Consider the following 20,005-nt stretch of genomic DNA (forward strand, 5'->3'; position numbering starts at 1 on the left):
TCTTCAATCTCATTTTTCAAATTGGAAATACACAATTTTGTCTCAAATTGGTCGAGTGGAAGTGTTTCAGATTCTTTTCCTCTACATGTTTCACAGTTCAGCATAGGGATTTTCTTGCTTTCAGTTTTATATTCTTGCCCTATAGTAGGCACAATTTTTTCAGTTGAAGCGTCACCAACAAAAGTAGAAAAAGAGAACCTGAGTCTGCATTGTCGAAAACCAATAGAGAAATGGGCACAAAGGCCAAAACTAGAGAAAAAATTGTGAAGTTTGCTATATGGGGCTATGCCATCTTCAATCTCATTTTTCAAATTGGCAACACACAATTTTGTCTCAGATTAGTCGAGTTGAAGCGTTTTAGATTCTTTTCCTCTATATATTTCACAGTTCAACATAGGTATTTTTTTGCTTTCAGTTATATATATATATTCTAATTTTGTTATATATCTATCTCTCTCTCTCTCTCTCTCTCTCTCTCTCTCGATATATATATATATATATATATATATTTCCAAATGTGGTTTTGATTTCTTGTACGCATATTTTAACTTCGTTACTACACCTTTTCAATTCTGGGTGCTGAACAACAAAATACATTGTTAACATGGTTTTGAAGATGCATGCAAAATAGGGTCCTATGCACTGAGGATGTAACACACCCCTGATCTAACCAAAGGTGGTTACCATGCTAACCCTGAGTCTCAATGTGTAGTTCTGAGAATGTTTTCTGTTTTTTTGTTTAAATATAGTGCAATATATATGTATATGGGTGACTTCACCTTCTCCAGCAATGCAGTGTGGGGGCAAGGCCATTCTTTGGGAATTATATATTTGACTGCACATAATTCCTAAAGTCACCTCACATGGAGACAACCATACATGCACTACATGTAACCAAGATATGCTTAAATGCCTAATATGTTTTGGCCAATCTTGGCCTCTGCCATCAACACTTTCGTATTAGTAAGCATTGTCGCCACTAGATCTAATATGCCTATTGATGTGCCCCATCATATGTCAAAATATGCTCAATTCTTTAATTTTAACCTTTGTTGAAGGTTAACAAGAATCCAACTAACATATGGATAACTTGCAGCTTACTAAAAAAAAATGATTTAGTATTCAGGATCTCCTTTCATCTAAACCAAGAGTTTACAGAGAATTATCAACTGCACTCTCCAAATACATTTCAGTAAGTAGTATACCTATTTATATGAACAAGATTGGTGTCGAAGGAAATAAACTAGTATCTCTTGAAACAACCATGTGAGTAATGATAACAAGAGTATGCATCTTCTACCTTATTTATGCTCTATATATCTTCATTACTTTCCAAGTTGACATATCATGTAAACTGCACACACTTAGATGGAAGTATGCTCAATCTACTATGACATCAATTAAATTTGGCTTATGAGTTTTCTACAAAGTTGGGCCTATGATCATTTTTAACTAGGTGCAACTTCAAGCTCCCAAACTTGGCCAAAATTTGAAACAATCTATAACATATTTCAGTGATGTCAAAGAGTTTGTTCCAAGTTCTATGTTCCACAAGTATGCTCCACATTCTGTAAGTATAATCAAATCATAGTAATCTAAGATGAATATGATGACCTAAAGATAAGGATGAGATCCGAAATGATGATCCAAGTTCCTTGGATGAATCCCAAAGTTCCATTTATTATAACAATGTCTACAAAATGATCGTGAGATGGAGTTAGAAGTGCACCCTAAGATGAGTAAATCTGAGGTTCTTCTATGAGGTTTTGCCTAAGAAATTTTCATGATCCAAAGTTGCTAATAATTTTTGAAAGAGCCAGTGATGATCTGGAGTATTGATCTGAAGTAATCTGAAATCTTGACCTGGATTATTGATCTACTCTAAGTTTTAGGTTTGGTATATTTTCTAGGGTTTTTGGAAAAAACCGTAGAATAATCTATCCCTTGTGTAAAATTACATTTAGGGTTTTGACATTTTGATTTATAGGGTTTGGAAATTTAGAAAGGCTTGATAAGAGAATGCCTAGGGTTTTGGACAAAACCCTAAGATGAGATGCTCCTACTAAAAGAAGAAACCCTAGGTCATGATAATGATGTCTAGAGCAAGAATGTTGATCTATTGGATAATTGCGAGAAGTATAAGATCAAGAGGGAGTTGTTACTCATCATAAAAGATGTGTACATTATCTATCTTCCTTTAATATTATTGATTTCTCTAGTAATCTAGTCTCGTTTTATTTTCATTGCTTGGTTGTAACTATTCTTTCATGACCTCCTAGAGAGGATTGCAAGAACATGTTGAAGGTTGTCTAAGGCTGGAAGAAGTTTCTGACAAGTCTTGGATTCAAAGGGAGCTTTGAATCTTGAAAGGGTTGTGAATGTAGAAGGAGCTTTGAATCCAAAGAGAACTATGAATTTTAAAGAAGCTTTGATTCAGAGGGAGCAATTTAACTCTTATATATTTAAGTATTATTTTTAAATTATATTTAATGGCTAAAGTTGTGATAGGCCTTTTACAAGCCTATGTCCTGGATGAAATACATGTACTTCAGGGATAAGCTTAGATACGTTAAGATAAGTTCTCTCAGTAAAAGGGAGCATTGATGAGATAACAATAGGGGTAGACATTTGGCCTAGACTATTGTTGAAATCATACATTCTCCTAATTTAGAAAGTATCATCCTTAAGGCCTAGTTACTCAGAAGAGTAGGTACCTTTCTATGACTGGAACAACCACTCTATAAGAGTGGGTTCCTATATCAAGCTCGTTTACTTGTTGAGTGAGCCTTTTGAGACCTTAGGCCAAGATAATGTCAACCCTGTGATCTGAGGATTTGTTAGGGTTTTGACCCTGTGGTGTGAGGAGTTAAATATGCTCTAGGATTTGGCCAACCCTATGTAGTTGGAACTTGGAAAACAAATGTTCTTGGAGGTTTGACCTTGGTGATGGAAAACCTATACTAGTTTGTATACCATGTGGTTGAGGCATCGATCAGATCATCGTGACTAGTTGTTGTACCTTAGGCTATGTAGCCTGTATGATGGTACATAAAGTTGTGGTACCTTAGGTTGTATGATGGTACATAGGGTTAGTACCTTAGGTTGAATAGGCTGTATGATGGTACATAGGGTTTGTACCTTAGGTTGAATAGGTTGTATGATGGTACATAGGGTTGGTACCTTAGCAGTAGCCTAGATGTTACCTATATCCCTGCAAGATGTTGGGTTGGTACCTTAGAAGTAGCCTAGATGGTACCTAGATCCCTGAAAGATGTTAGGTATGTACCTTGGAAATAACATAGATGGTACCTAGATCCCTGAAAAATGTTGGGTCAATAACTTGGCAATAGTTTGGATGGTATCTAGATCCCTAAAATAATATGTGTTGTTTTAATGCCTTGCCAAATACCTAGATGGTACCTAGATCCGTAGATCAGCATGTCTTTTGGATTGGTGTCTCAACAATAGCCTAGGTAGCACCTAGAGTACTAGAGAAGCATGTCTATTGGGTTGGAACCATCGATGTGAAGAAAGAGATTATCATTGTGACCTTGGTTGAAGAAATTTTTGGAGGTGTCTCAAATGAGCAGGCTCCTCCCAGTATCATGCTCAGATCTTTCTAGAGTGAGATTGTTTGGTATTAGGCCTAAGATGAGGCCGCACACCTATCAAATCAAAAGGGAAAAGACAGAGGAAGACTCTCCTCTATTTCAAAACAAGGAGGAGCACCAGGATCAAACAAGGGAAACCACAAACACCCACTAGGACTCCAGTCATAATTGAGGACTCACCAAAAGAGCAAGAAAATCTAGTTTCCCTAGAAATAAAAGGTGAACAGGGCACATCAAAACAAACTTCCCCAAAGTCTCCCATCACCTATGTTAGGAGGCCTGTCACCAGGTTAGAATCAACAAAGAAAGATAAGGAACCTTTGGCCCCATTTCAGAAAGGAAATATCCTTCTACGGGATCCTTAGACAGTCTTAGAGGAAACTCTGTCATCACTACAGGAAACACAAAAAACCTACAGGGAGGACAACAGGGATAGAGAGAAGGAAAAGAAGCAAAAACACAAGTGCAGGAGGGGGAAACATCTCCAAAGAAATCTAAGGGAGAGTTCAAGAGCTATAGGATCCTAGCCCATAACCCAATCTAATCTCTTATTACAGATTCATTGAGGGAGGCAATGTAATACCACATAAATTTTCCATCCCTCTCTTTTTTGAGCTTTCTAAAGAGAGAGGGAGGACACATCGCTAGATGAAAATTGAAAAATCAAATAAGGTAGAGGATGTGGTCCATATGGAAGAGAAATGACTAGAGATGGACAGAGAGTTGAGTAAGATAAGAGACAGGGAACAAATTATGAGATCTCAACTAGAGGTAGAAAATACATGGCTAAGAAGGCATTTATAGGAAAAGGAGAGCCAATTGGCCACCCAAGCCTCTCCATGGAGGCACTCCAGTTTAGGATACCACCAAAATAATATGCCTTATACCTTAAAGATCAATGAATGCAATTTCAAATCAAGAAACTAGCACAACAAGGGACTATGCCTTTCCAAGACTATAGGAAGTTCATTGAAATATGTGACAAGAGCACCCTAGGGGATAAGGACAAGATATCTTAATTCTACTTCACAACTTGGCCTTAAAAAACTTTAATGTGTGGGAACCCAATGCAAAATTGGGGGAACTTACAACTAATGGCCCTTCATCATGGATGAGTCATGAGGAGGCCAGGGCTAAGGAGGTGAAGAGGGTATTGGAAAGAGAAGAAAGGGAGCCATTTTGCATCAAAACAAAACCTATAAATTCAATGGTTGTCATTAGCACCCACAACATCATCACCAATGATCCCCAACTTGCAAAAAGATACCTAGTTACACAAGATCCAGTAATCACACATTTTGAGAACACCTTGAGACTGATAGGGAATGAAAGCTAGCAAGCATGCCAAAGGAGATGGAGAAACCTACCATACAACCCAAGGATTAGGGAGTATCATTCCCTTGAAACGATGTGAGATGTACTAGAAAAGACCCCACTGTATAAGAATGCACTGTAGAGATTCAAAATCAATTGTATTGGTTTGAAACTCAGTCCACCCTTTCTATTGGGTATGCTAGAAGGTTAAAATAAGGAAGAGGAAATAAAGCAATGGTAGGATATATAGAAACATGCAGGGTTTTGTCCACAAGAGGAAACTCCATCAACAGAGGCCTGGGATGTCAGAGAGGACACAAGAGCTATGAAAGATATGGACATAGACTAAGTTGCTCAAAGGATGAGAAACACTTTTAATAGGGGGTGATGATGAGGCCCATCAATAGGTAAATTATATGGGCCTTAATTCCACTCTCCATATTATTAAAATCAACTTTTCTCACATTTCTTTACATATTTTATTATATTTTTCTTAGTGAGAAGGGTAAACATGAGATGTTGTGTCATGTGCTCTAAGCTGCATTAATTGCAGGATTTGGAGCAGTTTTGGGATAATTCAAGGCAAGAACTTGAAGTAGACAAGAAAGAGGGATTCTAGGAGATTGGGTCTCCCTCCTTAACTCCTCAATCACTCAAATATTCCTCCACCAGATCTCATCATATCGGAGTTACAAGCAACCAAACCCACTGAGTTCATTGGTAGCCAAGCCACTGATTGTTGAAGACAAGTCAATCTCGAGTTTGGGAGCCAAACCTCCCTAATTGTAAGGAAGGTTTTGGTAGCTTCAATTGTATAAATAAGAAGGCCTAGGGCCTCATTAGGATTGGACATTTTTATTGTAACCAAGAGGTAATTTCAAGCTAAGATAGTGCGACTGTTATTCTCATGTTATTTTTGACATTTTGGTGATAATGAAAAGGGTTTCTCTGATCGAAAATTGAGTTGACTTAGAGGGCTGAAGCTCTTGGGTTAGAGTGCAACCCTAGTAGTAAAGGTTCCTCTTTTTTTACATGTATTCTTAGATTAGAATCATAGATTAGTTGTTGAAGTTATCTCTACTTTGTTTAATTTACAGGTCTTTGAATGATTGGTTAGTTTTTCTTCCATTAGTGGGAGAAGGAGATTAGTGTTACAATAGTGAAAGAAAAGACTTCAAAAAATATTGTAATAGTGGCCTCATCCTCATATCCCTCATGGGATCATGGTTTGAGGGCCCCATTCTCATAGCGGAAAGACAGATTTATCCTTCGATTATTACATAGCTTAGCATTTTTTGTTGAGTATATCATTGTTGATGATTTCTTAAAGGCACTTGCAATTGTCATTTTGGTTTCTTGAGTTTGTTGTAGATTAGAAAGCATTTCATTCCATAAATTTAAGCCATTAGCCATCAATAAATCAGTTTCTCAAACTCAACTCATCTTTTCCACATTTACATAAAGTTCTGCATGAATGAAGAAAATGATATGTGTTGTTACAAGAGTTGTTGATTTGCAGGGAGGAACTCATTCCACCAGCCTCATCTAAGTCTTCTCCACCTTGCCCAATCCTACCACCCACTAATTCAATTTTATGTTTCGTAGCCACCTTGGACAGACACCTTGAGCAAATCCCACCATCCTGAAGAGTTGGGTTGATCCTTGGGTAGTGTGCACCTTCCCTATACCTTATTCCATCAACATACATCTTCCCCACACTTCCTTTTACCTTCACTACCTTCCTACAACTTTCAAATAAGTTTCCTGTAGTAAATCAGGGCATCCTATAGTAACTGTAGGAAATCCTGTAGCACCTACAGGAAACCCTGTAGTAGCCCGTTTTAGACTGTTTTGGGGTAGAAATGATGATTAGAGCCTAGGGTAGACCTTCAACTTGACCTCCATAACCCTCAGTTCCATTTTGTACCAGTTTTCACATACCTTCCTCACCTGCAAAATATCAGCTTGTTTAGTGTAGCATTTACATTTCTAAATTGAAAACTAAAAGACTCTTTTCTGCAATAATTAGTTAGTGCATGCATACATCAGTCATAGAAACGTTAGGATAATTTACATGCCTACTTAGTCTAGACAGCTAGATGATAGAATGTAAGGTTAAATTCAGTCTCTTCTGCAAGTAATGTGTGTTAAATCGTAGCTAGGTAATTTCATGTCCTTTCATAGCACTTTCTATTCAACACTTTCATTTCCTTAAAATAGGCAAGCATTTACTTTATTCATCAAAGATAACTTTACATTCACTATCAGTAGTCAGCCTCCTTCTAGTTAATAAAATGTTGGTTTGAAAAACCCTAGTGGTCTATCGCCCTAATTGAGAAGTGACAAGAGTATACTGTTACATCTGTTGTGCATATAACATTGGCACCTCCAAGTTTGTACGAACCCCGGGTTGATAAAGTAAAGTTCGTTGCCTTAGGAGTTGCAACATCCTTGCTGTAATATTGGGGCTTATTAGTTGGCCATGCTTAACCATGGTTAATTTTTATATCAAGACGATGTTTGTTACAATGTTCCATTCCACCATGGTTGACCATGATTAAACATGGATCAAAATGTTTGATTTCATAAAACATGGTTGACAATGGTTGAGCTTGGTTTACCATAATTATCATATTGAGACAATATTTTTCATAATTTGACACTGGACCATGGTTGAGACAATGACTGATTTTCATATTGAGACAATATTTTCCACAATACGACGTTGGATCAATGTTGACCATAATTAGCCTAGGTTGACCATGGTAGGCTATGTTGACCATGATTGATATTATAAACCAAATGGAATAATAAACCCAAGGGATTGATATTATAAACCCAAGGGTTTAATATTATAAACTGAGGAAATAATGAACCCCAGGGAATAATAAACCCAAGGGATTGATATTATAAACCCAAGGGATTAATACTAAAACCTCAAGGGAATATCAATGCAATGGAATTTGATATCAATAGAATCTTTGTGACAATGCAATGTTTGACCATGATTGACCATCGATGATCATGTTTGATTTTATAAAACATGGTTGATCATGGTTTGACCATGAATATCATAATGAGACAATCTTTATTATAATGTGATGTTCGACCATGGTTGAGACAATGATTGATTTTTATATTGAGACAATATTTGTCACAACGCGATGTTGGACCGTGGTTGACTTCCATATTGAAACAATCATTGTCACAATGCAACATTTGACCATAGTTGACCATGGTTGCCTATGACTGACCACAGTTGACCATCATTGATATTAAAAACTGAAAGGATTATATTATAAACCTAAGGGACTAATATTATTAACCCAACGTATATAAACGTAAGATAATATTATAAGCACTAAATTAAACATAGTTGAATTTCATATCGAGACAATCTTTCTCACAATGAAATGTTGGACCATGGTTTCATTGTCACAACGCGACATTCGAGTGTTGTTTACCATGGTTGGCTATGATTGACCATGGTTGATCATGATTAATATTATAAATCCAAGGGATTGATATTATAAACCCAAGGGATTAATACTAAAACCTAAAGGGATTATGAACCCATGGGAATAACATTAAACCTAAGGGACTAATATTATAAACACAAGGTATATAAACCCTAAGATAAATATTATAAACACTAAAATAAACATGGCTGACCATGGTTGATTTTCATAATGAGAGAATCCTTGTCACAATGCCATGTTGGACCATGGTTGAGCATGCTTAACCATGGTTGATTTTCATATCAATAAAATATTTGTGACAATGCAACATTTGACCATGGTTGACCATTGATGACCATGCTTGATTTTATAAAACATGGTTGACCAAAGTTGACAATGATTGACCATGGTTTACCATGGTTGAACATGATTATTATATTGTCACAATCTTTGTCATAATGCAATCTTGGACCATGGTTGAGACAATGATTGATTTTCATATTCAGACAATTTTTATCACAATGTGACGTTGGACTATGGTTGGCCATGATTAAACATGGTTGAACATTATTGATTTTATAAAACATGGTTGACCATGGTTGAATAATATTAAACTCAAGGGACTAATATTATAAACCCAAGGTATATAAACCTTAAGATAAATATTATAAACACTAAAATAAACATGGTTGAGCATGGTTGATTTTCATATTGAGACAATCCTTTTCACAATGTGACGTTAGACCATGGTTGAGCATACTTGACCATGAATGATTTTCAAACTAAGAGAAACTTTGTCACAATGTGACATCATACCATGGTTGACCATGGTTGATTCTCATATTGAGACAATATTCATCATAATGCTACGTTGGACCATGGTTGTCCATGATTGATATTATAAACCCAAGGGAATAATATACCCTAGGAATTAACACTTAAAACCCAAGGAATTATAAACCTAAGGGAATAATATTAAACCCTAGGAATATGAACCATTTGATTAATGAAACCAAGGGATTGATATTATAAACCCAAGGTAATAATAAACCCAAGAGATAAAAATAATAAACCCTAAGATAAATATTATAAACCCTAAAATAAACATGGTTTACCACGGTAGACCATGGTTGATTTCCATATTGAGACAATCTTTGTCACAATGCATCGACCATGGTTGACCATACATGAACATAATTGATTTTGATATCGAGACAATCTTTGTGACAATGTGACAGTGGACCATGTTTGACCATGGTTGGCTATGATTGACCATGGTGGACCATGATTGATATAATAAACCAAGGGATTGATATTATAAATCCAAGGAAATAATAAACCCAAGGGATTGATATTATAAATCCAAGGAAATAATAAACCCAAGGGATTAATACTAAAACTCCAAGGGAATAATATTAAACCCAAGGGAGTAATATTATGAACCCAAGGTATATAGAGCCTAAGATCATATTATAAACACAAAAATAAATATTGGTGACCATGATTGATTTACATATTGAGACATTCCTTGTCACAATTCGACATTGGACCATGGTTGACCATGCTTAAACATGGTTGATTTTCATATCAAGACAATATTTGTCACAATGCGACGTTCAACCATGATTGGCCATCATTGACCATGGATGACCATGTTTGATTTATAAAACATGGTTGAAAAATGGTTGACCAAGGCTGACCATGATTAGCCATGGTTGACCATGGTTAGCCATGATTTTCATATCAACAGAATCTTTGTGACAATGCAACATTCGACCGTGGTTGACTATGATTGACCATTGATGACCATGCTTGATTTTATAAAACATGGTTGACCATGGTTGAACATGATTATCATATTGTGATAATATTTTTCATAATGCAATGTTGGACCATGATTGAGACAATAATTGATTTTCATATTGAGACAATTTTGGTCACAATGTGATGTTGGACTTTGGTTGACCAGGATTAACCATGGTTTAACATGATTCATTTTATAAAACATGGTTGACCATGGTTGAATAATATTAAAATCAAGGGACAAATATTATAAACCCAAGGTATATAAACCTTAAGATAAATATTATAAACACTAAAACAAACATGGTTGAGCATTGTTGGCCATGGTTGATTTTCATATTGAGACAATCCTTTTCACAATGTAACGTTGGACCATGGTTGAGAATGCTTGACCATGATTGATTTTCAAACTAAGAAAAACTTTGTCACAATATAAGCTCATACCATGGCTGACCATGGTTGATTCTCATATTGAGACTATATTTGTCATAAGGCGACATTGGACAATGGTTGACCATGATTGAATTTATAAAACATAGCCAACCATGACTAATATTATAAACCCAAGGGAATAATAAACCCTAGGAATTAACACTTAAAACCCAAGGGATTATAAATGTAAGGTAATAATATTAAACCCTAGGAATATGAACTGTTAGATTAATAAAACCAAGGGATTGATATTATAAACCCAAGATAATAATAAAACCAAGGGATAAAAATTATAACCCTAAGATAAATACCATAAACCCTAAAATAAACATGGTTTACCATGGTAGACCATGGTTGATTTCCATATTGAGACAATCTTTGTCACAATCCAGCATTAGACCATGGTTGACCATGCCTGAACATGATTGATTTTGATATCAAGACAATATTTTTGTCAATGTGACGATGGACCATCGTTGACCATGGTTGGCTATGATTTACCATGGTGGACCATGATTTTTATAATAAAACCAAGGGAATAATAAACCCAAGGGATTGATATTATAAACCCAAGGAAATAATAAACCCAAGGAATTAATACTAAAACTCCAAGGGAATAATATTAAACCCAAGGGACTAATATTATAAACCCAAGGTATATAGACCCTAAGATAAATATTATAAACACAAAAATAAACATGGTTGAACATGGTTGATTTACATATTGAGACAATCCTTGTCACAATTCGATGTTGGACCATGGTTGACCATGCTTAACCATGGTTAATTTTCATATCAAGGCAATATTTGTCATAATGCGATGTTTAGCCATGGTTGACCATGATTGAGCATGGATGACCATGTTTGATTTCATTAAACATGGTTGAAAAATCGTTGACCATGGTTGACCATGATTTTGATATTGAGACAATGTTTGTCAAAATGAAATGTTGGACCATGGTTGAGACAATGATTGATTTTCATATTGAGACAATCTTTGTCACAATACAACATTGGAACATGGATGACCATGATTAACCATGGTTGATCATGATTGAATTTATAAAACATGGTTAACCATGGTTGGCCATGATTGATATTATAAACCCAAGGGACTATAAACCTAAGTGAATAATATTAAACCCTAGGAATATGAACCCTTAGATTAATAAACCCAAGGGTTTGATATTATAAACCAAGGGAATAATAAACTCAAGGGATAAAAATGATAAACCCAAGATATATAAACCCTAAAATAAACATGGTTGATTTCCATATTGAGACAATCCTTGTCACAATGCGACGTTTGACCATGCTTAAACATGATTAATTTTCATATCGAGACAATCTTTGTTACAATGTGACATTTTACCACAGTTGACCATGGTTGATTTTCATATAAAGATAATCTTTGTCACAAAGCGATGTTCGACCATGATTGACCATGGTTGACCATGATTTACCATGGTTGACCATGGCTGACCATGATTGTGCATGGTTGACCATCATAATTAATCATGATGAAAGAGATTTTAATTGAGCGTGACCATGGTTGATGATGTTCAACCATGGATAATCTTGGTTGACCATAGTTGATTTTCATATCGAGACAGTATTTGTCACAATGCGACGTTCAACAATCATTGATCATGATTGACCATCTTTGATTTTATAAAATATGGTTGACCACGATTGACCATGGGTTACCTTGGTTGACCATGATTGTCCATGGTTGGCCATGCTTGACCATGATTATCCATGGTTGACCATGATAGTTGATCATAATGAAAGAGATTTTAATCAAGGTTGATCATGGTTAATGAAATTCAACCTTGGTTAATCATGGTTGGCCATGGTTGATCATGGTTGACCATGGTTAGTTGTGGTTGACCATAAAGACATTGACTATGTTTGACCATATTCAAACATGACTAACCATCGTTGACTAAACGAATAATATTAAACCCTAGGAATATGAATTGTTATATTAATAAAACTAAGGGATTGATATTATAAACCCAAGGGATAAAAATTATAAACCCTAAGATAAATATTATAAACACTAAAATAAACATGGTTGTCCATGGTCGACCATGGTTGATTTCCATATTGAGAGAATCTTTGTCACAATGCAATGTTGGACCATGGTTGACCATGCTTGAACATGATTGATTTTCATATCAAGACAATCTTTGTGACAATGCGACGGTGGGCCATGGTTGACCATGGTTGGCTATGTTTGACCATGATTGATATAATAAACCCAAGGGAAAAATAAACCCAAGAGATTGCTATTATAAATTCAAGGAAATAATAAACCCAAGGGATTAATAATTAAACTCCAAGGGAATAATATTAAACCCAAGGAACTTGGGAATAATATTAAACCCAAGGAACTAATATTATAAACCCAAGGTATATAGACCCTATGATAAATATTATAAACACAGAAATAAACATGGTTAACCATGGTTGACCATGGTTGATTTTCATACTGAGACAATCCTTGTCACAATGCAATGTTGGACCATGGTTGACCATGCTTAACCATGGTTGATTTTCATATCAAGTCAATATCTGTCACAATGCAACGTTCGACTATGGTTGACCATGATTGATGATGGATGACCATGTTTGATTTTATAAAACATGGTTGAACATGGTTGACAAAGGTTGACCATGAGTATCCATGTTTGACCATTGTTGACCATGATTATCATATTGAGACAATGTTTGTCAAAATGCAATGTTGTACCATGGTTGAGACAATGATTGATTTTCATATTGAGACAATCTTTGTCTCAATGTGACATTGGAATATGGATGACCTTGATTAACCATGGTTGAGCACGGTTGACCATGATTGAATTTATAAAACATGGTTAACCAAGGTTGACCATGATTGATATTATAAAGTCAAGGGAATAATAAACCCTAGGGATTAATACCAAAAACCCAAGGGACTATAAACCTAAGTGAATAATATTAAACTCTAGGAATATGAACCCTTAGATTAATAAGCCCAAGGGATTTATATTATAAACCCAAAGGTTAAAAAATATAAACCCAGGATATCTAAAGCCTAAAATAAATACTATAAACCCTAAAATAAACATGGTTGACCATGGTTGTTTTCTATATTGAGACAATCCTTGTCGTAATGCAACACTCGGTCATGGTTGATCATGATTGATTTTCATATCGAGACAATATTTCTCACAATGTGAAAGTTGACCATGGTTGACCATGTTTGATTTTATAAAACATGGTTAACCATGATTGACCATGGCTGACCATGGCTGACCATGATTGTCCATGGTTGACCATCATAGTTTATCATGATGAAAGAGATTTTAATTGAGCGTGATCGTGGTTGACGAAATTCATCCATGGATAATCATGGTTGATCATGGTTGACCATGGTTGATTTTCATATCGAGACAATCTTTGTCACAATGTGACGTTCAACCATGACCATGATTGACCATGATTAAGCATGTTTGATTTTATAAAACATGGTTAACCATGATTAACCATGGATGACCATGGTTGACCATGATTGACAATGATTGACCATGGTTGACCATGATTATCCATGGTTGACCATGATAATTGATCATAATGAAAGAGATTTTAATCAAGGTTGATCATGGTTAATGAAATTCAACCTAGGTTAATCATGGTTCACCAACGTTGACCATGGTTAGTTCTGGTTGACCATAAAGATATTGACCATGTTCAACCATATTCAAACATGAGTAAGCATCATTGATCATAGTTCACCATAGAGATATTCATTAACCATTATGACCATTGTCGATGATGGTGAAGCATGCTTGACCATGGAAAATCATCGTTGAATATGGTTGATCATGGTAGACAATGATTGACATTGATTGAACATGTTTGATAAAATTCAACTATAGTTGACCATATTCAATTTTATTAATGTTCATTTAGTGTTCAATGCTATCCACTTTTTTTCAATTATAAAAAAATTATGGTTATTAATAATTTTAAAATTATTAATATTATAATTAATAAAATATTGTTATTTAGATATATTATTCATTATTATTAAGGAATTAATATTAATTATTATTATTATTAAAAAATATCATTAATAATCATTTTCAATTATTAATATTTATATTATTAATAATTATTTTTAATAATATTAATATTTAATAATGTTATTGTTTAATAATAATTATTCATTTAAACAACAACTACTACTCGCTTTTAATTATTATTAGTAATATTAAATATTTAGATAAATAGTTTCAAGAGTTGGTCAAGCTACATCTTCTAAACCATATTTTTTTTTCAGAAAGAAAAATCTTCATAGATTTATATTAAGACAATATAAAGATCATAAGATATGGCAAGGGACAGACACCTTGCTGACATATTAATGCATATAGATCAAAATTGACAGTCATAGGATCCCCGAAGAGATCAGAACAAAATCAAAAGCTGTACAGATCATAGGATCCCCAAAGAGATCAGAACAAAAACTCAAAAGCTGTACAGATCAAAAGCTAGGACAGCTGCTATCATAGACAAATATGAAGAAAGGGACCAGAGTGCAAAGCATGTGAACCATATAATGAAAGAAAAATGATCACATTCCCGGGATGACGAAGTCTTGAATAAGATAGGAAAATTCATTGACTGAAACCTTCAAAGACCAAGAACCCGGCTCCATTGCAAGACCTTTCTTAGAGAGAAGGTCAGCTTGTTCATTTCTGGAACGAGGAATATGTTGAATTGAGCGTTGTTTCATAATGCTCCAGAAGTGCCTGATTCTGTTTAACCATCCAAACAGATGAGGGCAGCTAATGAGGCATGCACCGTTGACATGATCTATCAATGATTTTGAATCGCCATAAATTGAAATGCATTGGATGTCCAAAAAAACACAAAAAGCAAGCAGGCCTGTAAGGGCCCTAGCCTCGGCCATGCTGTTTGAGCCATGCCCACCATTCCAGGATAGGAAGTATTGCTGCTTGTCATTCATGACGATGTGGACCCCACATCCACAGATGTTATTTTGCTCAGCTCCATCAAAGAAAGCACAGGGAGCCTCGAAGGAAAAGTCATCCGGCTTATTTTTACAGACTTTTTTCATCCTGACTTTTTCCAAAGGAATCATGTCATGAAAGGCCGAAATGCGCTGCAGAGTTGACTTAAGGGGCTCCTTTGAATCTTGGAAGATTTTAGCATTCCTCCACTTCCATAAGCACCAGCAAGTAATAATAAACAAGGATCTCCAGGAGTGCTTTTGCTCGCTCCACCATTGGAAAGCTACCTGAACTGAAGCAAAAACAGTGTGAGGGAAACCATAAAATAGAGAAAGTTCATACCAGATCTGAAGAGTCGAGTCGCATTGGAAGAACATATGGATGTTAGATTCCTCCGCAGCTTGGCACATAGCGCATCTGCTCAGCCCATGCCAGCTTCTCCTCCGAAGGTTTTCCCATGAGAGGTTTCTATTGTTAAAGACCAGCCATGAAAAAAGGATCATTTTGAGAGGACACCCCGACTTCCAAAAGCATGAGGGAAAAAGAGAGCTAGAGCCAGGAGCATTTGGAGAGATCATGACAGCATAGATGTCTTTCACACGAACAGGCATCTTAGCATTAGGAACGGTCCATATCAGATGATCATTGGTTCCGGAGTAGAAGATTCCTAGGCTGCACAAATCTTCTTTTACTGAATTCCATATCGGGAGTAGCGAGACTGGCATGCGAAGTTCGCAGCCATCTTTCCATAATGGAATGGGGCCACACCATGAAGCGATCAGTTTGTCCCAAGTAAAGCAACCGATTCTGTGAAAGAAACTTAATAAATTTTGAGGAAAAAACGATCTTTCTCGGCCATTCAATATAGGATCTATACCGATTAAGATTCGGGAGCCAGAGAAGAGGTTCCATCTTAAGTTCTCCAGAAAGAATTGCTGGACTTTTCTGAGGCTGAGCCAAATGGCTGAACCTTGCCTGGTTCCAATAGCTCCCCTTCTGTACCAATATTCTAAATCTTTTCCTTGCATATATTTCTTTCTAATAGAAAGGCTCCAAAGCCCATCGCCAAAAATGCCTCTCCATAGCGATTTACATAAGAGCGCTTTTCCAAAGGATCACATATCAAGTAGGCCCCATCCTCCTAGCTTCTTAGGCTTAGATAATTTGTCCAACTTTGCTAAATGGATTTTATTCTGATTTGATTTTCTGCCCCAAAGGAAGTTTGCTGAAAGACTGTTCATTTTATTTATGATGCTTGCAGGAAGGAAGCAGATATGAGCTCAATAGACCACTAATTGCATCAAGACTGCTTGAATAAGAATAAGTTTGCCTGCCAAAGAGAGAGTCTTAAACTCCCAGCCTGATATCTTTTTATAAAATCTTTCCAATAGCCATTGCCAGTCTGCTTTCGAGTAGCCCTTAGCCTTTAGTTGAAATCCCAAGTATTTCATCCCTTCTATGATTGGACTCGGAGCAATACCCAGTAACTCAGCAATCCAGGAAACCATTGCCATGTTAGTGTCATTATGAAAAAGAGTAGATTTTCCTTTGTTAATAGCTAATCTTGTTGCTTTCTGGAACCTATCAAGAATTTCATTAAGGTAGATCCAGGAAGCTCTGCACAGCATGGCAAAGATGAGAACATCATCAACGAATAGGTTGTGAGATAAGAAGATGTCCTTGCATATCCTGACCGGCCTGCATCTCTTTTCATCAACTGCTTTATTGATCTGAAGGCTGAGGGAGTTCATCGCTAGAATAAATAAGAGAGGGGAGAGGGGGCATCCTTGATGAAGCCCTCTTTCCGCTGAAAAGTAAGGGGAGGGCATTCCATTGATAATGACCGAATAACGTACATTCTCTACGCAAGACATTATCCAGTTGATGGAATGAGATTTTAATCCAATCCTCGCCAGCAAAACTCTCAAAAATCCCCAATCCAAATAATCGAAGGCCTTTTACAAATCTATTTTTAGAATGGCCGCGTCCATATTTTTAGTTATCATTGAATAAAGACTCTCCTGGGTCATGGCAACTGCATCTAATATGTTGCGGCCCTGTAAGAAAGAATGTTGGTCCTTTGAAATGAAGGAGGCCAAAGTAGGTTTCAACCTTTCTGCAATAATTTTGGAAATAATTTTGAACAGGATATTGCATAAAGATATTGGTCTAAAATCTTGGAAGGAGTCCGTCTCTGCCTTTTTGGGAATTAGGGCGATCTGAGTAGAATAGATGATGTTGTGAATACTTCTGGACATCCGAGATGCCTCCACCATCTGCAACAGGTCGCTTTTGAAGAGGTCGAAAAAATGAGAGAAAAACTCTATGGGCCAGCCGTCTGGCCCAGGGCTTTTATCTTTTTTAAAAGCTTTGATAACATTTTGAAGTTCCTCTTTAGAGATCGGCCAGAAAAATCTTTCATTACCTGCATCATCGAACATTAATGGAGCTAGTTCAATACCCCAGAGGGTGTCCTGGAAGTCATTTACTTCTTTTCTTTTGTATTGGTTCTTAAAATATCGCACAACTTCATTTGTGATATCCTGCTGAGAATAATAGAATCCGCCTATGCCATTGCTGATTCTCCAAATCGAGTTTCTCTCTCGTCTGGCATTTGCGAAATTATGGAAAAATCTAGTGTTCTGGTCTCCATCCTTTAGCCAAATGGCTCTGCTTTTGAGCCTCCATGTAGTCTCCTCCTTATCCAAGAGCTTTCGTTTTTTTTTTTTCCAGATTTCTTATGAGACCTTTGATGTCAAGTGGAAAATTATTGGGGTCTGTAGCGCCTAAAATGCTGTCCATCTCTTTTTGTATATCATTGAGCTCCTGTCTATCCATTTTCCTTTTTTGATGCTGCCATTTCTTTGCCAGCTTTTCTCGGAAGGTCATGAAACGGAACAGGTTTGACTTCGATAGGTCCTTCCACCATTTAGAGATAATTTCGTTGAAAGCTGGATCTTCTAAATGAACTTTATTAAATTTAAAGGGGTAACCCAGCCTGAAACCATTCTCCCACCAGCCGAGGAAGATAGGCCTATGATCAGATGTGAAGGCATTTCCTATAGATGAAACAGGCATACCCATTTTGTCGATGATGCTAGAGTGCAGAATGAATCGATCAATCCTCTTAGCAATATATGCTTCTCCGGCCCTACTGTTATCCCATGTAGGCATCAGTTTTGCAGGGACAATGTCGACATAATTTTTATTTAAAAATTCCATCTTGATCCTGTCAGCAAGCGGGTCTTTTTTCCTGCATTTGCCCCAACATTCATTAGAGTTTAAGGTCAGATTTAAATCTCCAGCTATCATGAGAGATTCAATTTCAAATATTTCGGAGGCAAACAGCTTTTCCCAGAAGGGGGCTCTATTCTTATAGGGTGCATAGGTATTGAGAATGTTGATTTTTAGACTTTGACCTCTGATAGAGACTGAAATAAGAATCCCTGCAAAACACTTATAGGCCTTGGCCTTGATCCATACAGGGTCCCATAGGACTACGAGCCCTCCTGACTGGCCTCGAGCCTCGGATGCAACCATAAACCATGAAGGGAACATTTTCCTAAAGTAAGCAATAGAGACCTGGCTGCTGTGCATGGTTTCCTGTATCAGGATGATTTTTGGGTGAGCTGAATAGAAGATGTCTTTTAGCACAAGATATTTTGGGTTTGCACCTAAACCCCTGATATTCATAGAGACAATGAAAGTCATTTGGATGACTCACCAGCCATGCTCGCTCTAAGAGGCTGAATATCAGTCATGTCCTGAATAGGAACATCAATGAGAGATAAGTTCCTTACTCCATGCTCAGAAACAATGGTTCTCCCCCTGAAGTGACGGCTGCCTCCATTGTGTTTTTTCTTGACTGTTATATTCTTTGCTGAGTTAGGACTTATGAATAAAGAGGCGGGACTATTGGGCTTATGAATTGTCAGGGGCTCCAACTCAAGAGATTTTTTGCTCAGCAGATAGTCAATATCGCTATCATATTTGTTAACAGGGGATGACTCTGGAGAGTTGAAGGGAGTAGCTGTAACCAGGGGTTCTTTGCCTTTTGGAGATGAAGGAGGTTTTTTGACAGGAGTCGGGGAGGAAGATGATATTGAAATGGGGTGAGAGCCGACCACAAAATCCATTAAGTTCATGGTAGGAGGGGAAGGGACTGGCTTTCCATCCAATGGATCGGGGATAGGAGCGCAAACAAAAGGCGGGGAACTATTGACTTCAGGGCAAACAGGATTAGATAGGGAGGATTGACGGGCATCCGGTCCTTGTGAGATATCCCGAGGAGAGAGCCTCTGTAACAAATTGGGATCAAGATTTTCAGGGCACTGATTTTTCTTTTGGTCGTCCGTTGGAGAAC

General features: G+C 36.7%; 1 protein-coding gene across 1 annotated transcript; it reads right to left on the reverse strand.

Annotated features, from left to right (window-relative positions):
- Positions 1-17,600: 17,600 nt before the first annotated feature.
- Positions 17,601-19,239, reverse strand: LOC149248483 (uncharacterized). The gene is made up of 2 exons (XM_089450140.1): positions 18,390-19,239; positions 17,601-18,067 (listed from the first exon to the last, which is right to left on the reverse strand). The coding sequence occupies exons 1-2, from the start codon at positions 19,237-19,239 to the stop codon at positions 17,601-17,603; spliced, it is 1,317 nt and encodes a 438-aa protein (XP_089306266.1).
- Positions 19,240-20,005: the final 766 nt, after the last annotated feature.

The sequence above is a fragment of the Pinus tabuliformis genome, chromosome 7, assembly GCF_031772625.1.
Source record: "Pinus tabuliformis cultivar Carrire ecotype Pingquan chromosome 7, CPIR1, whole genome shotgun sequence".
Lineage (NCBI taxonomy): Eukaryota > Viridiplantae > Streptophyta > Pinopsida > Pinales > Pinaceae > Pinus > Pinus tabuliformis.

What these genes read in the sequence shown, in the direction of transcription:
- LOC149248483 (XM_089450140.1), bottom strand. Translation starts at nt 19,239, where the DNA reads ATGCACAGCAGCCAGGTCTCTATTGCTTACTTTAGGAAAATGTTCCCT. An exon ending in TTTTCCACTTGACATCAAAG is followed by an intron (nt 18,068 to 18,389) that starts GTCTCATAAGAA and finishes TCGATGATGCAG; the next exon opens with GTAATGAAAGATTTTTCTGG.